Here is a 24,551-nt window from a genome sequence, read left to right on the forward strand (position 1 = left end):
GCCCCCGATTCCTGTTTCAAAACGCCAGAAACAAGCGCCCGGGGAGCCCGGGTCCCCCGAGGCCTCGGAGACACGCAGGGCCATCTGCTTGGGGACTGTGCGCGGGGCAGGGAGGCCTCCCTTCGGACCGGCAGCCCGGCCCCGCGGGCCCCCACTCAAGTGGGGTGCCCATGAGCATGGGAGTTCTTCCGGGTCCTTGGTCTACGGGGTGCACACCGTCGCGGGGGGAGGTGACAGGTGGGCGCCCCCGGGTGAGACGGGAAGTGAGATCTAGACTGCGTCTGCACGGCGGGGGACGCGCGTGTCACACACTCCTAACGCGATGCTCACACACTGGCCCTGCCGGTGGCCATTGCCGGAGCCGGTCCTCGGGGGCCCCCTGGTGGCGGCAGCGCCTCCGAGCGTCCTGGGCTCCGCTTTCCACGGGCAGCCGCTGACCCCCGGGTGGGGGCTCCAACCCGGGCCCACGGGCCCAGGGCCCCTGGAGGGCAGAGCCAGGGTCAGCACGCACCCAGCTCCAGCTCCAGCCGTCAGTGGGGCTTGAACTCAGGTCCTGGCTGCTGCCCCTCGGCTTTCTGCGCACGGCCAGCGCTCTGCCTCCTGAGCCACAGTTCCCCTTGCCGCTTTGACGGTGGAAGAGTCTCACAAACTCTCCTGTACAGGGCGGCTTCACACGTGGACCCTCAGACGCCGGCCAGCCTCCTGGAGGATTACAGGCGTGCGCCACGGTGCCCTGCTCCGGGCCGACTTCAACGGGAGCCTCCTGGAACACACACCCACTTCCCTACGAATGTGGCGCCAGCCGCCGCCGCCGGGTGAAAGGAAGGACTATGTTTACACCCAAGTCATACAGTTCTTTTTTTCTCTTCAAAGTCACGAGGACATGTTCATTCATGGATTGCATTTCTGTTAACCACTTTTAAAAAATAGCTGCCTGTACACCTTGCTTGCTTTTTTTTTGTGCCAGTCCTGGGGCTTGAACTCAGGGTCTGAGCACTGTCCCTGGCTTCTTTTTGCTCAAGGCTAGCACTCTGCCACTTAAGCCACAGCGCCACTTCTGGCCCTTTTCTGTATATGTGGTGCTGGGGAATCGAACCCAGGGCTTCATGTATACAAGGCAGGCACTCTTGCCACTAGGCCACGTTCCCAGCCCCGTATACACCTCGTTTTTGAAAAGCATCAGCGATCCATCTCGGAAGGCATTGGTCAGGGCTCGGCTGGAAGACTCGGGAATTGGAACCAGCGGTCAGATTCTCTCCCGCGCCTTCGTTCACGCCCTGGGGGAGACACACCTGTGGCCTCTCCCGGCTTCCTCTGCCAAGCAGGGGACGCAAGTAGCTGGGCGGCGCGGCCTCCATGACCATGGACCTTTCTAGAAGGGCAGGAACAGCGGGGTGAAGAGATTTTGTTCATCACGTGTCTCGGCCCCTTGCTGACTGTCTCCTTCCTTCGCTCACCCAGCTTCCTATGAAGACTGAGCTGGGGGGGGGGGGGGCCGGGGCGCGTCCGTCTCCAGGGCTGCGGGGCGGCGGGTGCGGGAGCCCCCGCGACCTCGCTCCTTCACGCACCTTTCCCTTTGGGTAACGAAGGCGTCGCGAGCGAGGTGGGCAGAGCCGTGGGGGTCGGCGGTTCTGCGGGACCCCACGCCGGCGGGGAGCCTTTTTGGCGTTTCCGGCCGCCCGGCAGGGTCGCCGCTGCCTCCGGGCCTGAGTCGGCGCACGCACATGCACACGCACACGCACACGCACGCGTGTGCCATCCAGACGAGGCACGCTCGCCGAGAACGCGCGCGCCCGCGGAAAGAAGGCTCGGAGCATTCAGCCTGAGTTTCCTTAAAAACCCATTTTATTTCAAAGGGCACAGGAAGCGGAACCCAGGACACAGAGGGCCGAGGACTGCAGTCAGCCTTAATAGCAAGCTGCCATTTCTGTCTCGTCCATACAGAATTCATTAGACGTCTCAAATAAATAGCGGCCTGCGGCTGCGGGTCGGCAAGTAGCCAGGTGTGGGTGGGGACGGCCGGGGAGACCCCACCTCGCCCGCCGCCGCTCTCCGCCGCTCCCGGGGGGCCTGCCCCCCCCCCCCCAGCACGGGCGTCCACGAGCCCGGCCGCGCTGCAGACCGCTGGGCCCGGCGGCTCCGTCCCCGCTTCTCACGTCACGCGAAGGCCGGCGCGCGGCCCTGGGGCCCCCACGTCCTCTCCCTCCCCTGGGCACATTCGGGGGGTCGGGAAACGTCAGCAGGAAGAGGCCTGAGCTCCGGCTGTGGGGGGGCTCTCGCGCGGTCACGTTCCACGCGGGGATACCTGAGAGGGGGGGCCCTGGCGCCACGGGCCGGGCCCCATGCGGTCTCTGACACGCGCACACACACACGTGCACATGTGCACACACACACGCGCGCACGCACACACAGGCACACGGGATCCAAGCGTCTGTCCGCAGGGCCACGTGTCTGCCGCCGCGCTGGCTCAGGGAGGGCGGTGGGCGGCGGCCACGCGGGGTCCGGGGCCTCGGGACGGCCCCCACCTTGTCTCCAGGAGCGGGTGCAAAAGGCGAGGGCGGGGCACTCGCGGCCCTGGGATCCTTTACTCCCGGTTCTTCATGGAGTGGAGGGCGGCCCGGCTCCTCCACGGAGCACAGAGGCCGCGCTCGGTGCCCCTTCAGCCTGAAGGACGAGAGGAACAGACGCGGTGCTCGGCGCTCAGTGCTCCTTCAGCCTGAAGGACGAGAGGGAAGGGTGGAGACGGTGCGGGCCTGCGCGGGGCTGGGCCGCCGGCTGGGCTTCGCCTCCCCAGGGATGCCTTGCCGCAGGGAGGGGCTGGAGGGGGGGGGACGGCTCCGGGCTGCGGGCGGGCCGGGGCGGCTGGCAGGAGGGTCCTCCCGCATGGGAAGCGGCAGTTCGTGAAGCTCCACGCAGGGGGCCACGCTCCCGCGTGTTCTCCAGGGGCTCTGGGGAGCGACACCGCGGTCACGGCGGGGAGTGGGCAGGGGACGCGTGGCGGGGACTTTCCCGGGGGGCCGGGGCCCTGGGCACTCACAGCGCCTGGTCGCCCGCCGCGGGGCCCGGGCAGCTCAGCTCCTTGTGGATCAGGCGAAGCAGACACTGTGGCGGAGACACAGGAGATGGCGCTGTTCTGCGGGGCGTGTGCAGATGCGGCGGGAACGCGGCCCCCCCCCACGCCGCAGCAGACGCTACAGGCCCGGGGGGGGGGGTGCCTGACCCCCGGCTTGGTCCTGCGCACAGGCTGCCCTCCCTCCGTCCTTGCATAGTGGGGAGCCTCCGGAGACCAAGGCCTTCGTGACAGACTTGGGCCCGCATGACTGGTCAGAAGCCAAGCAGAAGCCGGCTGCGCGGGCGGCCACGCCTGCACTCCTAGCTGCTCAGGAGGCCGACGGGAGGGCCGCAGGGCCAAGCCATCCACCGACAGACGCAAAGTCCAAGAGACTCTTGTCCCCACTTCAACAGCAAAGAGTGGAGGTGTGAACACACCAGGTGAGAGCTGGAGGCTCTGGGTTCACCCCCCCCCCCAACAATGGTGGGAGCAGAGGCTCAGTAACCACCTAGTCACAGAAAGTCTGGACAGGGCCTAAAGGCTCAGAGCCCTCACTCTTGGCTCTTAGTCATCCTGCTAAACCACAGCACAACAGACTCCCTTGCTTCTGTTGCTGACCCCTATTTTTCTTGGAGAGACAGAAAGAGAGAAAGAGAGAGAGAGAGAGAGAGAGAGAGCAAGCGAGCACATGCCTCAGCTCCCACACACTGAGAGAAGCAACAGGAAGAAGGTTTAGGGTCCGGCCTCCAACCACAGAAGCTCCTGGAGCTGCCCGGATTAAAACAAGAGGACCATTGTGAAGACACCCGCACACCCATGTTCATCGCTGCACCGTTCACAGCAGCCACGCTATGGAAACAGCCCAGGTGCCCCGCGATAGAGGAGCACGTCGATAAAACGTGGTGCCGGTGCACCATGGGATTTCACACAGCCATTAGGAAGAACATTATGTCATTTGCAGGGAAATGGATGGATCTACGACAAATTAAGCCAAGCTCCGAGAGACAAACGGTGCATGTTTTCCCTTATATATGGAAGCTAGTCCAAAATACGTCGGAACACGATAAATTATACGGGTCTCCAGGCATCCACACCCAGTGAGACCAAAGGGAGTGCTCTTAGGAGAGGAACGCAAAGGCCTTTGTTCCTCTGATCATATAAAATATTTATAGAAGGGAACTCCGGGAAATGTAAACAAAGGATTCTTTTCTTTTTATCTCGTCCATTTATCTGCCTTTGTCCATTTATCTGTCTTGGGGGGAGCACAGAAATGGAGGGGACAAAGGGTGAACAAACCTATCAGTGGCACTCACTGGACACTATATTAAACGTGAACTCTACAACTTGTGGGTAGGAACGGGAGGGAAAAACTGGGAGAGAGCGAGGGAAGGGTGACACTGCCCAGAAAAGAAATGTGCTCACGACCTGGCTGGCGACAAGGTCACCCCTCTGCAATCACCTCTACATAACAATACAAACACGAAGGGAACACAAAGCCCCGAGGACTCACCAGTAAGGCGCAGGCGTCCGCAAACATCAGCATGTAGAAGACGTTGCTCCATCCGGATGGGGAGATGAGCCCCGCCAGCAGGGGGCCCAGCGCCGCCCCTGGAGAGACACAGAGTGTGTGTGTGTGTGTGCGTGCGTGTGCTGATTGAGCAAGACTCGCTAGGACGCACGGCTTTCTCCTGGCTGGCTGGAAGACGCCCCAGCGCAGCTGGAGTGGGTGGGGTGCAGGGCCAGCTTGTGGGGCGCTGGGTGGGCTGGAGGGGTACGAGGCCGCCTGGTGGGGCGCTGGGTGGGCTGGAGGGGTACGAGGCCGCCTGGTGGGGCGCTGGGTGGGCTGGAGGGGTACGAGGCCGCCTGGTGGGGCGCTGGGTGGGCTGGAGGGGTATGGAGTGATGTCTGGCTGCTCTGGTCACCCTGCCCTTCTGCATTGTTTCATCGCTTTGTTCTGCACAGAGCTCAGGGAAATGGCAGCCCTGTCTTGGTCTCGGTCCCGCCGGGATGCTGCAGCCCTGAGCGCGGAGCGCTGGGAACTCCCATGGGCGATTTGTGAGAGGCACTGCCTGGCCGGTCCAGGGACCCTGGCCTGACGCTTCACCAGCACCCGGGCCACCGCTCTGGGGCCTGCACTCTGCCGGAATGGTGTAGCCCTCCCCCGGCCCCCAGCCCTCCATTGTATCTCCAGGACCACAGGCTAAGGAGCGGAGGACGGGCCTGTGTGCTGTTGCCATGGAGACTGGCTCCCCCCCCCCCCATTTGCTACTTGTGGCACAAGAGCCCCATGGTGCCACCCACGGCACTGCAAGAAGCTGGTGTGTGGCCGGCGCAGGGCAGTAGCTGGGGCGGTGTGACCAGAACCCCCCCTCCTCCACGCAAGGTGCAGCCCGGGGGAGGGGGTGAAGGGAGAGCGCAGGGGCAGCCACCTTCCTCCTTCCCCTCACTCGCGGCACTGTGTTAATTACAACACACTTCCCAACCTAATTCGCAATTTCCCCGTCTTATTGGGCCCCCCTCTGTCGCCCACGCCAGGGGGACCCGAAGGTCACCCGGTGAATCAGTTCTTTCTAGATCCAACAAGGCCATGACACTGATGCCGAGGACCGGGCTGGGCTGCCCGGCGACAACCGAGCCCTAAGCCTGGCCTGCTCGCAGGTGCTCAGAACATTCTGGAAGCCCTGGGAACAGCCGGGCAGCACCGGACGGCAGGGGCTGGGCGGCCTGGCCTTCCCCGCCCTTCCCCGAGGCCTAGGGATTGGAGCGGGGCCGTCCCGCAGGCCAGGGCCCCGGGCCTGGTTCTAGCCGGGGGCCTCCTGGAGGCTCAGGCCTTTAGGAGGCGGTGTAGAGGGAGGAAGGGGGTCACCGGAACCCCGCTCTTCCTCTTTTCCTCTCTGCGTCCCGTCCACCGCGAGGTGAGCAGCTGTGCTCCCGCCATGCGCGGCCTCGCCCCAGGCCCAGAGGAGCGGGGCTGGCTGACCACGGCCGTCTGGAACTTTCCAAACTGTGGCCGCCCGAAAGCCTACCTCCATTTGAGTTCCCTGCTTGAGGAATTCCGACGCGGCGGCGGAGGTGGGGTGCTCATCTGCCACCTTCCGTCAGGAGCCCGCCCGCCCGCCCGCCGCAGGCCCCTCGCTGGCCGGGGGCGGTGGGAGCCGGGGTGTCTGGGTTGCTTGGTGGGAATGGAGGTCTGAGCCTCCCGGAGGAGGGGGAATCGGCGGGGAGGACAAGGCCCGCGGAGTGCCGCGGGCCGGCGCCGGCTCGGGTGAGAACCCAGCACTCTCCACGCCGGGGGAGGCCGGGCTCAGACCTGCCCCCCCCCATCTCCCAGCGCAGCCAGTGCTCGTTAGGATGAGAACAGAGCCCCCCCCAACCCCCACCCCCAGCGCCCACTGTTCTCCACGCACCTACAGAGCCCGTACCGTCGATGATGGCCGTCACGGTGGACAGGGCGTGGGAGTTTCCTTTCAGGCTTTTATGAGTCCCCTGAGGAGGAGAAGGGGGAGGAGGAGGGGGAGGAGGAGGAGGGGGAGGAGGAGGAGGGGGAGGGGGAGGGGGAGGAGATGTGGATTCCGGTTCCCAGAAGGCTGCCGGCAGAGTCGGGGCCCAGGAGAGGACAGGACTGGGACGCAGCGTCCAGAGGCCAGGGCTGGAGGGTACGCCAGGGCTCAGGACACAGACGCTGCCTCTGTGTGTGCGTGTGTGTGCGTGTACACGGACACACCGCCAAAGTCATGGCAGCCGCCGTGTTAGTCTACAGAAAGTGGCTGAAGGCCCTTCTTCTGCCCCTGTCCACCCGAGCTGACCACTGTTTGTGGTCTGTTGTGGATCCTTCTGGAACCTTCCTGGCCACAGGGCTGTGAGCCTGCATAGGCACTCAGACCCAAGGCAGGCCACGAGGGCTGGCACGGGGAGGAGATGAGGAAGGCCCACCGGCCCCCTTCCCTTCCCCGGGCTGCTCCCTGCGGGGCCCCAGGGACGGACTCCGGCTTGGCCTCTGGGTGGCTCCGCCCCGCTGGGCGTGGCAGGTGCCCGGGGCGACTCACCAGGTCTGCGGAGACGGCGGTGGTGATGAGCGCGTAGGGCCCGCTGACCAGCGCGCCGCTCAGGAGCAGCATGGCTGTGGGGGCGGGAGGGGCGAGAGGGGCGGGAGGGGCGGGAGGGCGTCACCCCGCAGCCTGGCGGGCCCCCAGGCCCAGGCCGGCACCCGGCGGCAGGCCACCGCAGCCCCTTCGGGGTAGCGGCTGACGGAGGCCAGCCTGGAGGAGGTGCACTGGGTCTGCTGGCCTGTCCCCGGGGCTGCTGGCTGCTCAGGCCCGGGCTGGCTTCCCCACCAGGGCAGGCTTCAACCACGGCCGCCCCCTGACTCCCGGAGCCCCGCCCGCAGGGGAGGGGCCTCCCGCACCCCGCCCATAGGGGAGGGGCCTCCCACACCCCGCCCATAGAGGAGGGGCCTCCCACACCCCGTCCATAGGGGAGGGGCCTCCCACACCCCGCCCATAGAGGAGGGGCCTCCCACACCCCATCCATAGGGGAGGGGCCTCCCACACCCCGCCCATAGGGGAGGGGCCTCCCACACCCCGCCCATAGAGGAGGGGCCTCCCACACCCCATCCATAGGGGAGGGGCCTCCCACACCCCACCCATAGAGGAGGGGCCTCCCACACCCCATCCATAGGGGAGGGGCCTCCCACACCCCGCCCAAGGGGAGGGGCCTCCCACACCCCGCCCATAGGGGAGGGGCCCCCACACCCCCGTCCATAGGGGAGGGGCCTCCCACACCCCGCCCATAGAGGAGGGGCCTCCCACACCCGCCCATAGGGGGGAGGGGCCTCCCACACCCCGCCCATAGGGGAGGGGGCCCCCACACCCCGTCCATAGGGGAGGGGGCCTCCCACACCCCGCCCATAGGGGAGGGGCCTCCCACACCCCGCCCACAGGGGAGGGGCCCCCACACCCCACCCATAGGGGGAGGGGCCTCCCACACCCCGCCCATAGGGGAGGGGCCTCCCACGCCCCGCCCATAGGGGGAGGGGCCTCCCACGCCCCCGCCCATAGGGGAGGGGCCTCCCACACCGGCGCTAGCAGCTAGGTTTGTGCCAGGGCCTGGCTCCTCCCAGAGGGGCGGGGGCTCATATATTCTACCCCAGGGGAGGCTCCAGTCACAGGGCGGGGAGGGCCCACACAGGCGCCAAGAGCGGCAGCCGCAAGACCGGGCCCTTACCTACGGTGGCTTCCAGGCCCATCTTGCTGACGGAGGAGAAGATGTAGAGCTGCGGGCGAGAGCGCGGGGAGGGCGCGGTCATGGCTTCGGGGGACCAGGCCAGCGTGGCGCTGCCCAGGCGTGGCACTGTCTGGGGTCCCCTGCCCGGGGTTCTCAGGCAGCAGGAGAGGAAGCCCTTGCAGTGGGGGCCACACACACCTGCTCGGCAGAGGGCGCCCCGGGGCCGGGCGCTGGCGGCTTCCCGGGCTCCAGGTCTGAGGCCGGCGGCCGGACCCCCCCCCCCCCCCCCCCCCGCAAGCACCGGGACACGGGGCCACCTGGCCACCGTCTCCTCGTGGCGGGCACCACGGCCAGCCGGGGCGGAGGCGGCGGACAAGACCGCTGCAGCGCAAGGGCACGTGGCGTGCAGGGTCTGCACCACGTGCCGGGAGAGGAGCCGCTCTCCCCCCCACCTCCCAGATGAGCAAACTGAGGCATGGAAGGGGGCTCATCCACTCCAGGTTATGAGCCGCAAAATGCTCGGAAAGTAGGACCAGCCGGGACTGATGGGGAACAGTGAGCTGGGGGTGGGGAGGGTCAGGGGAGCCCTGTCTGCCTGTCTGTCTGTCTATCTATCTACCTATCTATCTATCTACACACCTATCATCTACCATCCACTCTCCTACCCAGAGCCGGGCACGGGAGTTTTGTTTCTTGGTATTTTGCTTTTCACTCAAGGCTGGCGCTCTGCCACTCGCACCACGGCTCCACTCCTGGTTTTTTGCTGGCTAAGTGGAGATGGGTCTCACGGGCTCTCCTGCCTGTGTTCCTTACACGCCAGTCCCCGAGTGGCTAGGGTGACGGGCACGAGCCGCCCGCGTGCAGCTGGCTCTGAGGATCTTAGGGACGGGCAGCTGGGCGAGGGGGGCCAGGAAGGGACCCCCAGAGGCACCCACAGGAAGGAGCGGTCTGTGGCAGAGCACTGTGGGAGGAGTCACGGGCGCGGCCGGGCCCCGAGGGGGAGAAAGGCCGGCGGGGGGGGGGGGGGGCGGGGGCAGTACTGACCGTGGGGGCGGCGAGCAGCAGCATGAGGCCGCAGGTGGAGGCGCGCTTCTCCAGGCGGTCGAGATCACACCGGCCAGGATCCCACCTGCCGCAGAGGGCCCGGCTCAGGAGCGCCGCAGAGGGTTCCAAGGTGGGGTGGGGGCTCCTCCCGTGCCCTGTCCCCCCGGCCTGGGGGGGCCGGGCTCCCCGGGGGCCTCCCCGGCGGGGGTCCACGTGAGACCCTGAGGGGGTGCCCGTAAGACCGCGGGTGGCCGGGTTTCACGCCAGCCCCTAGGCCGCTTGCCCCGCCGGGGTATGAACGCCGCGGGGCTGCACCTGCCCGGGGTGAGGCAGGGCCGGCTCCCCGGTACGGCCAGGGCCCATCCCGCCTTCCCGACTCACCAAAGATCCCGCCCACGTCGAACAGCGTGGAGAGCTCGCCCCGCCTTCCTGGCGTCGAGGTGATCTGTGGGGCGACGGGGGCGGGCTCGCACACTGCGAACACACGCCCCCGCGGGGCGGCACGGCGGCCTCGGGCCGGCCACGGGGGGAGGGCGGGAGGACGGCGCGGGGCCTCCCACCCGAGACCCCGGGCGTGGCTGGTGGGGAAGGAAGCTCAGGGCCGGGGGAGCGCTCTGCAACCTCCCCACCCGCCCGTGCCCCCCGCCCGCGGCTCTGTCCCGGCCCGGGGCGCCCCGGGGCGGGTCCTCGCTGCCTCCTCGGGGCCCTGGGCAGGCCATTACCTGGGCCCCCCACGCTTATTCCCAAGGGCTGTCCTGCCCACCCCTCAAGCCCCTCTGCGGCTCGCTCCGGCTCTCTGGGCCCAGCAGGGCAAGCGTTGGGCCCCAGCGTGCACGGAAGAGGGGCGGCGCCGGCCGCGCACTCACCCACGCTGGTGATGTACAGCGGCAGCCAGAAGAGGAAGGTGTAGCTGACCAGCTTGGCGAAGAGCAGGCACAGCGAGAACTCGATCACGCCCTGGGGGGAGAGCAGGCGGCTGCGGTCCCCGTCCAAGCGGGAGGCGAGGCTGGCTGCCCCCCACCCCCAGGCCCTCCACCCTCAGTGACTCCATGATACAAGGCCGCAGTGCTTCCACCCAGAGGCAGAATGGCTCTACATCTTGTGTGTGCAAGCAGACGGCCGTCATCTGCTCGGTGCAGCCGCGGAGCAGCTGGCAAATAACTTAGGTGAGCGCTCATGACTCCCGATTGTCACCCACGGCCGTATCGAATCAGGGGCGCGTGGACACGCGGGCCTGTCACGCCGTTCTTGTCACCAGGCGCTGGGGGCTCACGCCCGACATCCTGGCTGCTCGCGAGACTGAGCCCTGAGCATCTCTGTTCAAAGCCAGCCTGGGTAGAGGAGTCCGTGGGACTTTTACCCCCAATTATCCACTAAAGAGCTGGAAGGGGGGCTGTGGCTCGAGGGGTACGGGGCCAGCCTTGAGCAGAGGAAAACAAAAGCGAAACCCTAGAAATCCAATCAGAAAACCAGGCCCACAAGGGGCGAGAGAGGGCAGACCCAGGACTGATGCCTGCCCCCTCCCAAATCACACCAAGGGTCTCTGACGGGGGGGGGGGGGTGCGTGGCACACACCGCCCGCCAGGCATGCAGAGCCCCCCCATCTCCTGCCGGGTGGGGCTCGGGGACCCGCCCCAGCCGTCCTCCAGCCACCACCCCAGCCAGGCCTTGCCCCCCACCCGTCACCCCCCCCTCCCGTGAACTCTCTCAGCGTCCGCGCTCCTCCTCGTGGGCACGGAGACTCACCGGGATCCGCAGGGCCCCCGTGAAGCTGATGGCGGCCACGCCACCCCCCGCTGTCCCCCGGGAGGACGAGCACGTGGCTCGGGGGGACAGGGATCTTCCCGTCCGACAGTAGCAGACACTGCGTCTCGGGGTCCTGGGGGAGGAGGAGGACGGGTGTCAGCGGGCGGGCGGAGGGGCGGCCAGGCCACGCGCCCCCCACCCCCTTGTCCCCAGCGTCCCCCGAGTGGCTTGGCGACGACGGTTCCTCCGTTCTGTGACCGCACAACGCACGGGGGGGGGGGTGGGCAGGAATCCCCGGCTAGCTCTCGGTGAAAACCAGTTTGAAAAGTAGAGCCAACACTTATGCAGGGGAATGGACGTCACGTGGTTGTGGAGAGGCTTCCCAAGCGGCCGCTCGTCCCACGTAAGTGACAAGCCTTGTGGCTGTTAACGACGTCTGGAAGACGCTTGGAATCTTCCCCGATTGATTTAACACTCAGACTATCAAAATCAATCACCTCTCTGTGATTAAGGAACGTTCAAAACTGAGCTTTCCCAGAGAAACATCAAATGCCTGCTTATATACTCAGGCGGTTTACAGGGCCTTTTTCTGAAAGAAAGAAACCCGAATCTAAGCCGACAGTGGCTGTCATGACCTGCCGGCACGATGCATTCACCATGATGGCAAGCCAATAAAGAAAGCTTTGGGGGGCGGGGAGGGGTGCCAGTACCAGGGCTTGAACTCAGGGCTTTGTATTATTTTTTTTCTTACCAGTCCTGGGCCTTGAACTCAGGGCCTGAGTTCCCTGTCCCTGGCTTCTTTTTGCTCAAGGCTAGCACTCTCCCACTTGAGCCACGGCGCCACTTCTGGCCTTTTCTATATACGTGGTGCTGAGGAATCGAACCCAGGGCTTCATGCATGCTAGGCAACCACTCTACCACTAGGCCACATCCTAGTTCAGGGCTTTGTATTCCTGCTCGGCTGTTGTTTTAGCACTTGAGCTACAATCCCGCTTGTTTTTGTTTTTTTTTTTTTTTCTTTCTCTGGTAAACTGGAGATAAAAGAGTCTCTTGGATTTTGTGTGCCAGGCTGACTTTGAAGAAGATCCTTCGATCTCCGCCTCCTGAGTAGCTAGGATTGTAGGGGTGAGCCACTGACCCCAGGCCAATGGAGAATTCTTTACATAACCCCGTGCTTTCCAAGTAGGTCACAGCTGAAGAGAATCACAAGCATGAGAATGTGTAACCCAGCTCTCACTTTTGGTGCCCTTTGACCCTAGGAGCACGTGTGCGACGAAGCTAAGGGACCAAGTTTGTATTCACTAAAACAAAGGGAGTGATCTAAAAGGGTCTTCATGACTGAACTATCAAGTTCAGCCTTCCGGACCTTCCAGCAAGCTCTATTATTTCCATCTCCCTAGAACCTATGCAAGCTACAGTAATATCTCCCTCCCACTCTCCCTCCCTCCCTCCCTCCCTCCTTTCCTCTTGCCTGGGCTGGCTCTGAACTGCAATCCTCAGGTCTCAGCCTCCTGAGTAGCTAGGATGACAGGCGGTGAGACCCATTTACTTTAAAAGATAAAATAAATAAGCACGCCAGTGTTCTCCACATTCCACCCTCGCGTTCCACGGGAGCTGGGAGGGGTCCCTCGTGGATCATGCCAGACCAGTTTAGGAGACCGAGTCCCTCGTTCCCACCCGGCCTGTGGCTGGACTCTCTTGGGGCCTTGAGACCCGACGGCTAGGCTGGCCCGGCCGCGCCGCGGGGCCCTGGGCGCCGGCCGGTCCAGTCCTGCAGCACCACTTTCCATGGGCCACCTTCAGCCTGAAGTGCTGGGCGGGGTGAGGTGGCTCACACCTGCAACCCTTGCTACTCGGGGGGACTGCGGTTCAAAGCCAGCACGGGCAGGGAAGTTCCCGAGGCCCTTCCCTCACCGTCCTCGAGGGGAGAAGCCCGCGCGGCGGTGTGCGCCCCTCATCCCAGCTGTGAAAGAGGGGGGCTGCAGTCCAGGCTCGAGCAAAAGGGCTGAAGGTCTGCCTAGCTAGCACTGGGCCCCGAGTTCAAGCCCCAGGGCCGTAAAATAAAATGTGCAAAAAACCATGAAATAAGGAAGGCCAGAGCCCAGGGAACCCGAGTGGGAAATGGACAATCATGGCGTCCTGTCAAGCTTGTGGGACCCCCCCGGCCACACACCCTAACCTAAGGGCAAGGGGAGGGGCCAGGACCGGGGGCCGTGGGAAGCCCGACACCAAGGAAGCCGGGCCCCCGCCTGCCAGGGGCCGCCTCCCCCGAGCACCGGACCCACAAGACCCCTCCGTGGCCACGAAGACGCAGCCCCTCAGAGCACGCGCACTCAGAAGAGAGGCGACGCCCGGAGTCTGCGCTCGTCACGGCATACTCTCTCTCGCCAAAGCCCGGGGGACCCCGCTTCCCCAAGGAGCAGAGAAGCCCGAGACACAGGCATCCTTGGAGCCTGCGGCTGCTCCCCGGGTCCCCACCTTCCTAGATGGCTTCCTCATCGTAAGTACGCCCCACTATCCAGAGGCAGCCGATGGGGGAACACTCAGATTCCACGGGGTCGGGGGTCGGGGGCCGGGGGGGCCTTGGGGCGCGCCTGTGGCTCTCGGGACGTCGCCGGCGCAGCCTCGCGTCACTCACCGGAGGCCTGTTCTTTTCGCTGCGTGAGACTTGCTTCTGCAGTCTGAGTCTGTGTGCGCCGTTCTCACAGCCCTTGGGATGCCGGGGAGAAAAGCCGCATCAGAACCGTCACCGCGGCCGGTCAGCTTCGCCTCGCGCCCTCCGGGCCCCCGCGGAGCGGAATGTGCGAGGGAAATCTCGAGGAGCTGGCCGGGAGCGAGGTGTGCGGACCCGGGGAAGGGCCGACCCCGCCCTGACGGTCTCCGGTGGCGTGGGGACATTTTGCAAAGGCCTCAGGGGCGATGCAGGCCAGCGTGACAGACGGCAGCCTACAGGCTCCAGGCAAACCTCAGTCTTCACAGAAGATTCAACTCACATGGAAGCACGAAACACCCCAAGTAGCCGGAAACCATCCTGATCAAAAGCAGCCATGCGGGGGGGGGGGGGGGCATCACGACCCCTAACCTTGGATTACGCTGCGGAGCCACAGGAACACAAACCGCACGGCCACAGAGGCCGATGGCAGCGCGCAGGGCATCCAGCGACAAGCCCACGCAGTACAGCCGGCTGGCACTCCAGAACAGAGCTGCCAGTGCCACTGCAAGCGAGACCGTCTCTTCAGCACAGGGTGCTGGGTGGACGAACCGCCACGTGCAAAAGGCAGGGACTAGGACCCCTGGCCTCTCCTCCTGTATAAAACTCAGTTCAAAGCAGATCACGATCTGGGTGTAAGGCCCGGAACCTTCAAGGAGTCACAGAAAAAACAGGGGAAGCCCTTCAAGATATGGGCACAGGCAGGCACTTTCTGGATGGGACTCTAACAGCTCAGCCAAAACTGACAAGAGGGGCGAGATCCTCTCCAACAGCCGCTGTGCGGCCAAGGAAACAAGCACCGGCGCGAGGAGAACGGGAAACCCACGGGGACTCGCGTCCCGCGAGGAGCTGACCAAAGCACACACCAGCAGGGCAGACCGCCTAGTCAAGGGAACGGAATCGATCTACTTCACGAGCAATGCCGACGGCCACGTGAAAAGCACGCTCAACACCCTTCAGCATCGGGGAAATCGGGCGAGACTCCAATGAGGCTGTGTGCTGTGACCCACGCCTACAACACCGAGGCCGAGATCGGAGGGATCTCCATCTGAAGCCAGCCTCAGAACACAGATCCTCAAGACGCGGCTCCCGTGACCCCGAGAAAAGCCCCAAGAGGGGGCCGGCCTCGGGGGGAAGGCCGCCAGCCCTGAGCACAAACAGCCAAGGGGCGACGCGCAGGCCCTGGGTTCGGGCCCCAGCGCCGGCCCCGCCAAACACGCGGCACACATTCACACGGAGACTTTCATTCTGCCACCGGAAGAACGACATGACGTCGGGTACGGGGTGGGGGAAATAGACGGATCTGGAGGGAAAACAACACCGCGCTGAGCGTAACCCAGACCCAGCACGACAAAGGGCAAGGGCTTCCTCTCCTGAGTGGATCCGAGGCGGCGACGGGTAGGGGGGCGAGGAAGGGTCGTCCCCCCACACCCCCACCCCTGCAGCACGTGCACCGGCAGATGGGGGGGCGGGTGGAGGGAGGACAAGCCGTGGGGGGCTGTCCTGTTGGCGAGAGGACGGGGTCCCTGGCCAACAGAGGGTCAGCAGGTCTCGCTCGGGGAGAGGTCGGGGGGGGGCACTGTAGCCCCGGAGGGACTCAGGGGGGCCGGGGCGGGTCCCCGGCACTCAGCTGAGCGGGGACCTTGATCTCCCAGCCCCCGCAGGGCGGCGGCGTGCCGGGCACTCCCCCCGAAGGCCAAGGTCGGCTGAGGCGGCTGAAGCGATGTTAGCCTGGCCCCGTACGGCCCCCCCCCCCACCCCCCCTGCTCCCCGAGGCGGCTTAGACAGCCCCGGGGCGGCAGCGGGGAGACGGTCTGTGCGGGCGGGGCGCCCGGCTCACGCACCCCGCTCCAGACGCGACGGGACGGGGGGGGGGGGGTCCTTACCGTGGACGGCGTGGCGGAGCACCGGATGTCCTGAGGGTCTGAAAGAGGAAACAGGAGGGCAGGGCTGGGTGCGGTGGCCCGGGGGGCGAGGTGCCATCGCCGGGGGCGGGCACACACGCTCACGCGCACACCTGCACACCTGGACACACGCGCGCGCACACACAGGCGGCAGGACCACTGCTTCGCAGCTCTGCTGAGTTCCAGCGGCTCTTCCCCCTTAGGGTCGCGGAGCCGGGTGGGTGACGGGCACGCCCCCCCCGGGCGGGGTTCTGCCCGCAGCGCCTCCCGCACCACCCCCGCGGGGACACACACCCCTTAAACACACTCAGCGACACTGCCTTCAGAAAAGCAAGGGGGACGGCAAGGCGCCGTCTCAGGTGCGGCCTCCGTGCCTGCCGCGGGCTTGAGCTCAGGGCCCGGGCCCCATCCCGGAGCCTTTTGCTCTGGGTGAGCGCTCGACCCCGAGAGCCCCGGCTTCTCTCTCTGCTTTTTTGAGGGTTCGCTGGTTGTGAGTTTCACAGAATTTTCCTGCCCGGGCTGGCTTTGAACCGGATCCTCGGATCTCAGTCTCCTGAGTAGCTAGGATCGCAGGTGGGAGCCCGTGGCGGGCGTGCGTGCGTGCGTGCATGGAGGTGGTGTTGCTGGAGAGGGGAGGGTGTTGCCTGCCCCCCCCCAGCCCATGCCCACCTCTGCCGGCTCAACCTGGGGTTACGGCTTCCGAAGGAGGTTGGGGTAGGTCGGCTGCAGCAAGGGGCCTGGTGCCATGAACAGGGCACAGCCTGAACTCTAGAAAGTGGTCCAAGTGGACACAGCACCAATGGGATACATGTCACACACACACACACACACACACACACACACACACACGGCACGTGCCACAAAATGTGCTTCAGAGGGGAGAGGTCACGGGAGCACGGTAGTGGCTGGTGGAATTTGTCACAAAAATTAGCAGAGATAAGATGTCGCTATTCCTCGCCCCATCTTTTCTGTTGTTGTTGAGATAGGCCTATGCCTCAGTTTCCCAAGTGCTGAGGCTACAGGCAGGAGCCACTATAGTCAGCAAATGTCTCCCTTGGTAGAGAATGAGATGCCCGTAGAACTAGGGAAGGGAGGAAACACAGAAAGGCACATACCAAGCTGGGCATTGGTGGCTCACGCCTGTCATCCTAGCTACTCAGGAGGCTGAGCTCTGAGGATCGAGGTTCAAAGCCAGCCCGGGCAGGAAAAGTCCATGAGACTCTTATCTCCAATCAACTACCAGAAAAACTGGAAGTGGCGCTGTGGCTCCAGTGGTAGAGCGCCAGCCTTGAGCTGAAGAGCTCAGGGACAGGGCCCGGGCCCAGAGTTCAAGCCCCACGACTGACCAAAAAGAAAAATACCAGAAGCAAGGCTCAGTTCTTCCCCCGCCCCGCCGCACCTGCCCCACCGCATGGGTGGCCCCTCTGGCAGGAGGGGCGGAAGGGGGCCACGGCCTGCCGGGCCTGAGCCCCGCACGCTGCGCCTGGCTCTTCTGGGCACAGCCCGAGAGCCCCGGCCCTGACCGGAGCCTCACGCACACCTGCCACGCGTGGTCACCCGGGCCGCGCGGCCCACGGCCACGCGCGGTCACCCGTTCAAGGTGAGGTCGGGAAACCTGCCCGTCACAGGGGGGCCCCTGGGCTCGGGCCGGGGCCTGGCTCCTCCTGGCTGCCCGAGAACGCGCCCAAGAGACGCACAGGTGGGAGCCGAGAGCCGCCGGGGGCCGGGGGACAGACGGACCCATGTGCTCAGGGGACCCCGCCCCCCAGCCCCGCATGGCGCACGGGACGGCGGGAGGATGAGAGAGTGTTCTCGGCAATGTCCCGAGCAGCAGAACTAGAGACGGGATCACTGTCGATGTGATTTAGTCACGGTGACTGAAGGCGAATAGTGTGTGCCCCAGGACCGCTGAAGGGAGGAGGAGGAGGGAGGGGACCCTGGCGGCACCCCCCCCCCATTGCCGGGCCCCTCCCCGGGGGCAGAGGGGCGGGAGGCACAGCTGAGCGCGGCCCCCCTGCGGGCTCCGGGAAGCTCTCCCGGGACGCTGCGCAGCCGGCGTCTGCGGCCTCGAGTCCGGCTCCGCGGGCTCTGCGGGGGCTCCCGCCTGGTGCCTGGCCAGAGTGCCCAGGGGGCGCAGTGCCCAGTGCCCCTCAGCCCCGCACCGCCGGCCACACGGGCTCACGGGGGAGGACCCTGGTCTGACCAAGTGGAGCGTCACTGTCCCGGGCGATCCTGCCGACTGAGCGGAGCCCGTGCCAAGGAGCCCAGCCCCCCCACCGCACCCCCTCCCCCCGGGACACGCCCCCTCATCACCACGGAGGAGAGCCAAGGGTCATGAGGGCCATGGCCGCTGCCGGGCCTGCGAAGAGGAAGCGCGCGGCTGCCGGGAGCCGGGGGGGGGGGGGGGGGGGGGGGGAGGGGAGATCGCCCCGGGGGCACGGGGGACAGACCCACAGCGGGCTGCTCCCGCCAGACCGCCACACTGGCCACCGGGAGCTTCTGGGCCGCTGAGAACGCGGGGAAGTAGGGAGGGCCATGGCGTTCCCGCTCCCAGGGCTCATGTGGCCTGCGTGTGTGCGCGTGTGTGTAAATCCCGCACCCACCCACACAGAACACACACACACACACACACACACAGAGCCAGAGGCGGAGCCGTGGCTCAAGTGGTAGAATGGCCACCCTGAGCACCAAAGCTGAGGGACAGCGCCTAGGCTCTGAGCTGAAGTCCCAGGACAGGAGGAGGAAGAGGAGGAGAAGAGGAGGAGGAGGCCGAGGGGGCGAAGGGCGGAGGAAGAGCAAGAGAAGCCGCGGCAGCGGCAGCAGCCACACGTGCTAATTTCTCAGGTGAGGCCTCCATCGCTGTGCCCGCAAGGCGGGGCACGGAGCTCACGGTGGCAGCGTCTTGCCATCCCCGGGCCAGAGGACCGTGCTTTGCTTCAAGCCGATCAAAATCCACGCCACCAGGAACGGCGTGGTCCACGTTCCCCCCCCCCGGAGGCGGCGGCTCAAAGCGTGTCTCCAAAAATCACTTCCAAAAATCAATTAAAATACAAGTTAGGTATTCACTCTGGCCTGGCACGAGGAGCTTGATTTTCCAGCAGACGTGCGACCCCGTTTAAGAGGCACGGCTGTACGTCGCGGCGTGGTTTGACGCCGTTGCCGACGTGCTGGCTTATCAGAGAGCAAACGCGCCGGCCGGGGCTGCCTCGGTGTGGGGGGTGGACCGGCGTGAACAGGTCCAGCCACGTGGGCAGGGCTGGCGCCCCGGCCCAGAGAGACGCGTCCCCTCTATCGCAGAGGCCCGCTGGAGCGGGAAGGGAGGGAGCCGAGGGGCTGCTGGGAGATCTGTCCCGGGGAGAGCCGGGGTGGCTCGGTGGGTGCGTGCCCAGCCCGGGGCCGGGGCGCCGATCCCGGCTGACCCCGGGGCCTCGGGCGGGTGTACTCACGTTCAATGAGGAAGAGGAAGCACACCATCCCCATGGCCGCCACGATGGCCCCGGGCACGACAAAGGACAGGCCCCAGCAGGTGGACACCCAGTAGCCAGCGATCAAGGACCCCAGGATGTTGCCCACGGAGGTGTGGGAGTTCCAGGCTCCCATGATGAGGCCCCGCCTGTGACACGAGAGGGATGGGACGCTGACGTCGCGGGGGGGGGGGGGGGGGGGGGAGGGGGCGGGACGGTGGGCACCACGGGGGCCAGGCCCGCAGATCCTGCTTCGGGGAGACACGGGGAGCTAGAGGGCTTTCCCAGAGGACCACCGGGTTTATTTTGCCTCCAGCTGTGTAATTACACGGTGCCTTGCTCGGGGCTTATTTTGTATAATGGGAAGGAAGAGAGTGTTTTTTTTCTTTTGTGAAATTCTCGTAAGGCTCGGGATTTAAATCTGCGCCTCTGCAAGCTCCACACGGCCCCGTGATTAACGGCCACACGGGGGCTGCTTCCAAACGGGGCTCCGGAGCCCCCACGTCCCGTCTCGGCTCCTCCCGCCCGGCGTGCGGGCGGCCACGCAGCCTCTGGGCCGCAGCCGGTGTCCGGCGCCACGCCCAGGCCCGGTGCCTGCCGAGTGGGGGTAGGGGTGGGGGTGGGGGGGGGCCCGGCAGCCGCCCCGTCGGCCTTCCCGGGGCCACCCCGGGGTGCGGCGCTGCTCGAGCTTTAGAATCTCCAGCCAGAGGTTTCGGCATCCTTCTTCTACGAGGAGCCTGGCTAGAGTATCTTTCTGAAATTAGTTGAACACAAAATAGTACAGGCTGGTTTCCATCGGGGTCGTAAATAAACAACTACAACCCAGCCAAGACCCAGCGGGGCTGGAGAGGGGATGGCCCTGTCTCACCTCCCTTTTCCAAACCAGTTGCCGAGGCAGGCGACGACACTGGGCCAGCCTGTGGTCTGCACCAGCCCGTTGATGACCTGCGGGGGGGAAGAGGAGGCTCATCACCGCGGGGGGGGGGGGATGGGACCCAGGCCACCCCCCTGTCCTCCTGGGCTTGGGAGTCGCCTGGTGCCCCAGAAACCACACCATTTGATGTGAGCCGCGACGGGCAGGATGTATGTAATACCTCACGTAACAACTATGCATCTATCTGTGGTTTTCACACATAAGGACACACCTCGGCGTAGCTTCACGCGCATGTAAACAGGGCATAGGGCAGAGACCTGGGGTGGCTGCAGCTACTCAGGAAGCTGAGGCTAGGGAGGGGGTCACGGGGGTCAATGAGCTTGAGATCCTAACATAATGAGATTTCAGCTAGAAATGATAACAAAATATAACAAACCTCTGTGTGCGTGCGTGCGTGCGTGCATGCGTGTGTGTGTGTGCGCGTGTGTGTGCACATTAGACTAGGGTGAGAAAGGCCAAGCCAGCAGGACCCGCCGCCGGGAGGGCCGCCCCTCGCGGACCCGGCTGAGCTTTGCTAGGCTCTCTCAAATGCGAATGTTCCGCAGGAAGACACTTTTTGTCTTCCTGTGTAGGACGGTTTAGAAATCTCCTTAAAGCAGGCCTGGAAGCGGCCGCCCGCCCCGCCCACCCTGAAGCTTTCCGTGGAGCCCCCTCCAAAGCCTGCGCTTCCTGGAGAGGTCAGGCACGCGCCCAGGGGAGGGGACGGAAGTGGGCGCTGCTCCCAGAGGCCCCGGGAACCAGCCTCGGCCGGTGCCCGCCGGCCCGGCCCTGTGGGGCCTCGGCGTTTGCCACTGGGTGAGCGGACAGTGAGTCCACCTGGTTCAAAAGCATCACCTGCTCAGCACGGGGCAGCGCTGTTTCTGTTCCTCGCCCATAGTCACAGGACTGCCGGGAAGGGCAGGAACAGAGACCACAGCAGCCGGCCGGAGAGGGCGGGGCTCGGCCTTCTGCCTTCAGGTCACCCCCCCCCCGCCCCCCTTTAGGATCCCCTTCCCTCCCAACCCACTGCCCCAGCTCCCTCCCTCCTTCTACCCCTGTCATGCCCACATCCCCTACCCCGGAGGGAGGCTCCGGCTCCAATCTCTTCCTGATTGATCTGAGCACCAGGCTCCCCCAGGGCGGGACGGGGACCAACCCCCCCCACAGGCCTCCCTGCCACGCAGGGGCTGATGGGCAGGGTGAAGCGAGAGACCCACTTGGAGAAGGGGGGGGAGGTGCCCGCTGACCCGGCCTCTCTGGGCTGCCGTGGGTTCCGCGACCTGAGCCCTCCCCTCCCCTCCGCCCCCGTCATCATGGGGGCGAGCCCGGCCCGCCCCTCACCTGAGCCACCACGTAGAAGGCCAGGTTGTGGACGTCGTAGAAGTACCCGAGCCCGAACAGGGCGGTGCAGCTCCGCTGGCGAGCATCCCGAACGTCAGGTAATAGCGAATCGGCAGCCGCTCCCCGATGATGCCGCTGGGGGTGCAGGGAGGGGGGGAGAGGAGGAAGCAAACACACCCACTCAACCCCGGCCCGGCCCGGCCCGGCCGAGCTTCCACCGCCCCAAAGCCCTTCCGGGAAGACGGGACACAGGGGCTCCCTCCGTCCCAGACTCCCGAGTTCTAATCGCGGTCACGGACAGTCGGGTGACCGGCGAGCCCGCTGTGACTCGCTCGCGACGCCGCCCACGAGGAGAGCGTGCAAACCCGCCCTGCTAGTGGGTGCTGCTCTTATCCACACAGAACCCGGCCTCTCGCCCGTCCACCCGGCCCTGGGCGTGGGCCCCCGCCCGCCCCGGTGACCCCGGGGACCGCCGGGTCAGGGGGTGACCAGCCCCCTCCCCGCGTGGACGCGGCCCACGCCTGTCTCGACACGGGGGCAGCGGGGAGACCCCAGCACCCCACGTTCCTAGCCACGTGACACGGAGTGCCACGAAGCGGCCAGTGTGACTCCCGTGAGTGAAAACACAGCAGCAGCACCCCCCCCCACGACGCCAGCCCCCGCCGCCCCCCAAAGACCCGCGGGCCTCACTTTCTCCCACACAGCCACGCCGGGGCTCTGGTGAGCACGGGCCCGGGTGCGAGAGCTGCCCGCCGGCCGGCACACACCGTTCCCGCCGACAGGGAAGGCCGGGCCGGGGCGCGCGAGGACTCTCAACCCCAACACAGGACTTAGGGAGACAGGGCACGGCAGGGAGCCAGAGGCCCCGCGGGGGGGCCACGGCTCCGCTCCAATCGCCGGGCGGGCCTGGCCTCCACGGTGAGGCTGGGGGGGGGGGCGGGGGAGGACGGAACTCCGTCGCCATACGCGCGGTGGGTGATAACGTCACCTCACGTGCTGAGTTTGGCTCCTGCCCCCACTGGCACTGAGGGAACGTCTTTGCAGTGGGGGGTGCTGTGGTCTGCCTTAGGGTGCTCCGGGCTTCCAGTCTCTGTCCGTCCCTTCGCGGGGACAGACACGGCGCCTCCCGGCATTCCTAAATGTCCTCAGGGGACAAACACGGGCCTCAGAGGACAGCCAGATGGAAGCAGCGCGCTCTGCCAGCAGGCCATTCTGCACGGGGCCTTGGGGTTCTGTGGACGGCGCGCGTCCGGCGGGCTCGCAGTCACCGGGGCGTGGGGGGGTACTGGCTGGGACTCAGTCCTGAGGCCGCTCGGGAACTGCGGGGGCCCGTCCAGCTCCTGCGCTGAGATTCCACGCGTGTGTACCCACTCGGTCCTCACAGCACGCGGTCTCAGAACTCTCACTTCCCTCGTCCTTCTCAGAGGGGACACTGAGGCCCCGAGACACGCAGTCAAGGGTCCCACGGTCACGCCTGGACGCACGGCGCTTGGACGGACCGCCCGACTCGCAGCCGCGGCCCAGCGGCCCCCACCCCGCTGTGGCTAGGAGGCCGTCAGGGGGAGACCGGGGACGGAGGGCAGGCGTGGGGAGGAAGCTCCGAGGAGCGGCGCGGGGCCCGCGGCCGGGGCGGCCTGAGGGCCCCCCCACGTCCGCATTGAGGTTCTGCCCCGGGGACACCCATGCCCTCGCCTGCTCCCCAGCTCTACAGACAGCAGCACGGAAGCACCCCTAAGTCGTCTCTGCCTGCGGGACGCCACGTCCCCGGTTACCCGCCGTACGGCTGGACCAGAGGACGGGGAGCCGTCTGGAAGCTCCAGCAGACATACCTCAGGTACATCCCGATGGCGTAGGCACACAGGAAGGCGTAGTCCAGCGCCCCCAGCAGCTGCTGGTAATTGCTTTTATCTGCGTGGATTAGAAAGCCAAGGGCGGAGGCTCAGCCTTGTTGAGGTTAGTTCTGGAGCTGAGCTAGAAAACACAACCCGGCTGTTCTTGGCGTCTGGGGGCGTCTGGAGAGGGCGGCTCTGACCCCATCAGCCCCCCCCCCCCGCCCCTGCCCCGCCCCAGCTCTACACACAGCAAGCTCTCACTTCCCGGGGTTCCCTCCACATACAGCCCCCCGGCGAACCCCGACCAGGCAGGCGACGGGGCCTGAGCCGCGACCCACACTCACCAAAAGGGGCCCAGCCGCAGTTGGTGTCATTGTCGGGGAGCGGGCCGGGAGGCCGGGGCGCGACGCCGCGGCCTTGGCCGCTGAACCCGGGCTCCGCCTCGTCCTCGGGCGCGCAGGGCTTGTGCAGCTCGCCCTAAGGGGACGGAGAGGGGGCGGAAAGTGTGTCCTGGGGGGGGGGGGGTCCGCTGGGGGCGCATTTTACAAGACGCAAAAGAACAAGCGGTGAAGAAGATCCGGTCGCAGGCCGCGGCCGGTGAGGACGAGTCTCGAAAAGGAAATACTTCAGCCAGATGGAATCGAACGGGTTGACTCTGCTCCCACGGAGTTCAAGAACAGGGGAGCGGGTCTGTGTGCTAGACCCGAGACCCAAGACGGGGGGCGGGGGGGCCTCCTGGAGGGGAGGGCGATCGTGGGACAGGGTGCGGAGGTCGCTGGAATTAGGAAGGGCCCTGCCTTACCTAGGTGCTCAAGCCCACACTTCAGACTTGGGCAATTTAGGCGATTTGTGACGTATAAACAATACTCTGATTTAAAAAAAAAAAAAAAAAGACAAACCATCAAAACTCCCTGAGATCGGGGCCACCAGCCACCCAGGTGTGTGCCCTAGGACCAGCAAACGGTGCCAGGGCACGAGTGGCCGGGGGTGGAGGGGGAGACCCAGGTGCTACAGTTACGTGAGTCAGGGAGAGAATACATTTCTCTTGGGACAATGTCCCCTGTTCCCTGCTGTCTCCCCGCTTTTCCCTCCGGTGCCCGCCCACAGAGTTCACGTTCAACATGGCACCGCGTGAGCGCCACTGCGGCGTTTGGCCATCCTTTGTCCCTCCATTTCCGCGCCTCCCCTCGCTCTCCCAAGACACATAAACAGACAGACAGGGGGTCAAGGAGCGAAAAACAGCCACAAAGGGAAACAAAAAACAACAACAAAAAAACCACCTCTTGTTTTCATTTCCTGGAGTTCATTTTGATGAGGGGCAG

At 65.7% G+C, this 24,551-nt stretch overlaps 1 protein-coding gene across 1 annotated transcript in view; it reads right to left on the reverse strand.

Annotated features, from left to right (window-relative positions):
- Positions 1-2,653: 2,653 nt before the first annotated feature.
- Slc37a1 (solute carrier family 37 member 1) overlaps positions 2,654-24,551 on the reverse strand; it is a 33,337-nt gene continuing 11,439 nt past the window's right edge. Inside the window, 21 exon segments of the mRNA XM_048346193.1 lie at positions 2,654-2,716; positions 3,038-3,102; positions 4,563-4,660; positions 6,460-6,538; positions 7,099-7,172; positions 8,276-8,324; positions 9,320-9,381; positions 9,384-9,404; positions 9,701-9,740; positions 9,742-9,764; positions 10,186-10,276; positions 11,066-11,116; positions 11,118-11,198; positions 13,704-13,784; positions 15,662-15,699; positions 19,126-19,292; positions 20,012-20,088; positions 21,398-21,465; positions 21,468-21,532; positions 23,227-23,305; positions 23,574-23,706. Of these exon segments, the coding sequence (XP_048202150.1) occupies positions 2,701-2,716; positions 3,038-3,102; positions 4,563-4,660; positions 6,460-6,538; positions 7,099-7,172; positions 8,276-8,324; positions 9,320-9,381; positions 9,384-9,404; positions 9,701-9,740; positions 9,742-9,764; positions 10,186-10,276; positions 11,066-11,116; positions 11,118-11,198; positions 13,704-13,784; positions 15,662-15,699; positions 19,126-19,292; positions 20,012-20,088; positions 21,398-21,465; positions 21,468-21,532; positions 23,227-23,305; positions 23,574-23,706 (1,458 nt within the window). The 3' untranslated portion in view covers positions 2,654-2,700.

Source organism: Perognathus longimembris, chromosome 5, assembly GCF_023159225.1.
Source record: "Perognathus longimembris pacificus isolate PPM17 chromosome 5, ASM2315922v1, whole genome shotgun sequence".
NCBI classification, from domain to species: domain Eukaryota; kingdom Metazoa; phylum Chordata; class Mammalia; order Rodentia; family Heteromyidae; genus Perognathus; species Perognathus longimembris.